Source organism: Gekko japonicus, unplaced genomic scaffold (assembly GCF_001447785.1).
Source record: "Gekko japonicus isolate JY-2015 unplaced genomic scaffold, Gekko_japonicus_V1.1 scaffold131, whole genome shotgun sequence".
Taxonomy (NCBI): Eukaryota; Metazoa; Chordata; class Lepidosauria; order Squamata; family Gekkonidae; genus Gekko; species Gekko japonicus.
Genome location: NW_015167061.1, coordinates 620289 through 623273, shown reverse-complemented (window position 1 = coordinate 623273; position 2985 = coordinate 620289). Strand labels below are relative to the sequence as shown.

The 2985-nt window shown below is 52.7% G+C and overlaps 1 protein-coding gene across 2 annotated transcripts in view; it reads left to right on the top strand.

The window, feature by feature from the left end:
• The first annotated feature begins 274 nt into the window (after window positions 1-274).
• The window catches only part of PQLC2 (PQ loop repeat containing 2), an 11183-nt gene continuing 8472 nt past the window's right edge, over window positions 275-2985 (top strand). For both annotated transcript variants that reach the window (XM_015412592.1, XM_015412591.1), the window contains exons 1-2: window positions 275-519; window positions 2450-2579. In XM_015412592.1, the coding sequence (XP_015268078.1) occupies window positions 353-519; window positions 2450-2579 (297 nt within the window). In that variant the 5' untranslated portion in view covers window positions 275-352. The remainder of the gene's footprint in view (window positions 520-2449; window positions 2580-2985) is intronic.

Here is a 2985-nt window from a genome sequence, read left to right as displayed (position 1 = left end):
CTTTTCAAGCATTCTTTACAATATCCCTCAGACCGCCATTTCTCCTGTCTGAGGAAGGGAGCTTTTTATAATTATAAGTCCCAGCTGTTTGTGAAGGAAGTAGTTGTGGTTACACCAGTTTGAGATCAATCCAGTTTTGGTGTTGCCGTGAGACCGACCGACCTGAGGCCGTGTGTGGGATCCAAAGCCAAGGCTGGATTAGAACTCAACACTCTCTGCAGGGGATTGCTGTTAAAATGGTTTCCTGCTTTTTGTCCTCCCTGGCAGGTCTGCAGTTCAGCCATGGACAGATCCTCCCTCCTGTGTTTTGTGTGAGGGGAGTCAATTGGGCCCCCCACCCCTCGCACGCTCAATGGCCGCTCAGTTTTGGGATTCCCTCCAGGGGAATTTCTCCGACTGCCCCAACGGCACCCGGTGGGTGTGGGAGATCTTCTCCGAGTGTGCCCGGGACGGCAGGGACATCGCCAGCGTGGTGCTGGGCCTGGTTTCCATCCTCTGCTTTGCTGCGGCTTCCTTCCCGTAAGTCGAGGGCCGGTTCCTCTTGAGAGCTGAAGAGACCTTCGGGTGGGAGAACTTGGGTGGGGGTGGGGGACTCACGTGCCGTGTCTCCTGCACCAGACTGACCCGGGCGGGTCTGTGGCTGTGAGTCTAAGCAGTGCTGGAGGAGTGACTCACTTCCTGGCCCGGCACACGATCCTTCTCTGCACGTGGTTGGCCACAGCTCCAGTTCCTGTTCCCAGAGCGCCTGGGGACATCCTGAAACGGCTTGACCCCCTTCCAGCAGAAGTGCCACCACAAACAGCTGCAAACTCCACCCATCAAACTTGCTGGCAGTACCCCACCACCCACCCCACCCCACTCCACGTGAACCCCTCGAGTGTTCATAACCAGTCTTCCCACTAAGCTGAGTTAGTGTAAGCTAGGTAAAGGTAAAGGTTCCCTTGCTCGAAAGCCAGTTGAATCCGACTCTAGGGTTGCGGTGCTCATCTCCGTTTCCAAGCCGAAGAGCCAGCGCTGTCCGAAGACGTTTCCGTGGTCATGTGGCCGGCATGACTAAACACCAAGGCGCACGGAACGCTGTTACCTTCCCACCGAAGTGGTCCCTATTTATCTACTTGCCATTTCTTGCTTTCGAACTGCTAGGTTGGCAGGAGCGGGAACTAGAGACGGGAGCTCACTCCGTCTTGCGGCACCCCGGTCTCGAACTGCTGAACTACCGACCTTCCACAGCCTGCAGTTCAGCGTCTTAATCACTTGAGCCACCGCAGCGCCACTAGTGTGAGCTAGCTCGCCATTTTTTAGCCTCCGGCTCACACACATTTTTGTCTTGGCTCAGGAAAGAGGGCTGCGGACCAAACTGATTTACGCAATAGCCAAATCGCTCGCTCACAACTTTAATGCCAGGAGCTCACAAAGTAGAATTTTTGCTGTCAAGACTCCACAGTTTAGAGGGAGTAATGTTCATAACCCCATCCTGACTCCCCAAAATCTGCCTAAAAATTGCATCCGTTTGACCGATGAAAGAGATGATCAGTTGACTAGCTGGGTATTTTCTTTTTAAGCATTCGTTTTTATGTCAATTGCTAGTCAGTTTGTCATCTGTGCTAATCGCAAAAGCCATTTAATGGTCATTGTGAAACGACGAGATGTTAAAAATTGTATTTATGCCTCCTGGAATTGTAGCATTGGAAGTGTCCCCACAGGCCATCTAGTCCAACCCTGTGCTCCGTGCAGGACCGTGGAGTCCGTTAGCAGCACCTTAGGGGCAAGATCTTTGGGGTATACTGGAATCAAATCTAGCTATTCTTCTACACACCAACACAACCACCCTATCTTTGCAACATTAGTGAGGCTTTTCTTCTCTTTAAAATCAGAGTATGTGATATGATGCGCAGTTCTGGTCTCTGGTGTTTATCCTGGAACAGGATTAGCCTTCAGTTTTTAAAAAAATGAAATTGACACAGGAGTACAACAGAATAATAGCTGAATGATGCCTTGGGGCCGTAAAAGGAACAAACTGAACTCGGCTGTTCCCGGCCAGATCGCCTGGAGGGTGGAGGCGATCGACTCCCTCCCCTCCCGCCGCTGGCAAGTGGCTCTTTCCAATCCAGTGAGAGCCAGTTTGGTGTAGTGGTGAGGTGCACGGACTCTAATCTGGGAGAATGGGGTTTGATTCCCCACTCCTCCTCCACATGCAGCAGCTGGTGTGACCTTGGGTCAGGCATAAGTTTTCTCGGAGCTGTTCTCTCAAGGGCAGTCCTCGAGAGAGCGCTCTCAGCCCCACCTGCCTCGCAGGGTGTCTGTTGTGGGGAGGGGGAGGGAAAGGGGATGGTAAGCCGCTCTGAGACTCCTTTGGGTAGTGAAGGGCGGGGTAGTGAAGGGCGGGGTAGAAATCCGATCTTCTCTTCTTTTTTCTCTAACTGCTTCTCTCTCCACTCGTGTCCTTCAGCCAATACTACCAGGCCTGCAAAACTGGCATCATGGATCAGGCCCTGTCCATCTATTTCCTCTTGGGATGGCTGGGAGGAGATCTGTTGAATTTCATTGGCTCGGTCTTGGCCGACCAGCTCCCGCTGCAGGTAAAGCCCCCGCCCTCCCCACCTACACTCCTGTTCACCTAAATGGGTCTCAAAACAGCCTGCGGAGAAAGCAAAGCAGCCAGTTTCGTGTAGTGGTTAAGTCTGTGAACTCTAATCTGGGAGAACCGGGTTTGATTCCCCACTCCTCCACTCACACCTGGCTGGATGACCTTGGGCAAGCCGTAGTTCTCTCAGAGCTGTTCTCTCAAGGGCAGCTCTGGAAAGAGCTCTCTCAGCCCCTCCCACCTCACAGGGTGTCTGTTGTGGGGAGGGGAAGGGAAAGGAGTTTGTAGGCTGCTCTAAGACTCCGAGTGAAGGGCAGGGTATAAATCCAATCTCTTCCTCTTCTGGGAGCTGAGTTTGGGGAGGAGGACTGTTTGTGCAGCTTATGCACGGTTGTTAACTT